The 899-nt window shown below is 40.7% G+C and overlaps 1 protein-coding gene across 1 annotated transcript in view; it reads left to right on the top strand.

Moving 5' to 3' along the window:
- The first annotated feature begins 440 nt into the window (after nucleotides 1-440).
- The window catches only part of LOC119590831 (xanthine dehydrogenase/oxidase-like), a 26,787-nt gene continuing 26,328 nt past the window's right edge, over nucleotides 441-899 (top strand). Inside the window, 1 exon segment of the mRNA XM_037939587.1 lies at nucleotides 441-620. Coding sequence (XP_037795515.1) covers nucleotides 567-620 — 54 coding nt within the window. The 5' untranslated portion in view covers nucleotides 441-566.

Here is an 899-nt window from a genome sequence, read left to right as displayed (position 1 = left end):
GATAGCCTCTTCATTCGGAAGTCTTTTTTTTGTGTGTGTGTTATTTTCTTTAACACTTTATACTGATAAAAAATGGCTTCTTCAACTTTCCTAAATGGTAGAACATATATCATACAGACGTCCAGATTCTTGACTGACGAATTATGCAAACTTTTGAAAAACAGTCTTCTGTCTTGTGCTTCCGAATGCTTGCCACAGAAGGAACATTAGTTTGCTTTTGAAGAATATCTCGTGACCCCTGTTAAGGGACACATGTAGTGTTGCCGGTTCGTGTAATTTTTCGCGTACTACCGAAGTATATTACCTTTGACAACCACCGGTAGATACTCTGCCCAGATCCATATGAGCGTGGTGTTAAATTCTGTAAGTGTACGAGTCATAAAGGCCAAACACGAGTAAACAAAAAACTACCCAACAGCCGGTTCGCTTGGCAAAGCGAATGAGGGGCACACGCATCTCCTGCTCACTTGTTTCAGTGTGGACTTTGGTGTTTCACTAGACGTCAGTGCATTCAGCTTAGGATTAGTGTCACAACTTCTCAAGTTTGAACTTCATATATTGTCAACATGCTGGTGGATGTCCGTCGAAGTACGCTGGTATTCTTCGTAAATGGGAAAAAGGTAACTGGCATTGTGTGAAGTTTGACCTTAGTAATCTTCATAAAGCATCCGCAGTCGCATGCCACAATTTATGTAGTATTGAATATATCCTTATGCTATCAGAAAGGAATCCACTATTGAAAGTGCCATGTTTGATAAAAAAAAAAAAAAACATTGCTTAGATACAAACATTGCTTTGTGTCTATGGGAATCAGATATGTCCCTTGCGGTATGACACTTTCTTCTCTGGGTAGTGGCGACGCCTTGCCACAAATAAACAGTAGGCCCTTGGCCGCACAG

The sequence above is a fragment of the Penaeus monodon genome, chromosome 27, assembly GCF_015228065.2.
Source record: "Penaeus monodon isolate SGIC_2016 chromosome 27, NSTDA_Pmon_1, whole genome shotgun sequence".
Taxonomy (NCBI): Eukaryota; Metazoa; Arthropoda; class Malacostraca; order Decapoda; family Penaeidae; genus Penaeus; species Penaeus monodon.
This window is presented reverse-complemented; position numbering and strand designations above follow the sequence as displayed.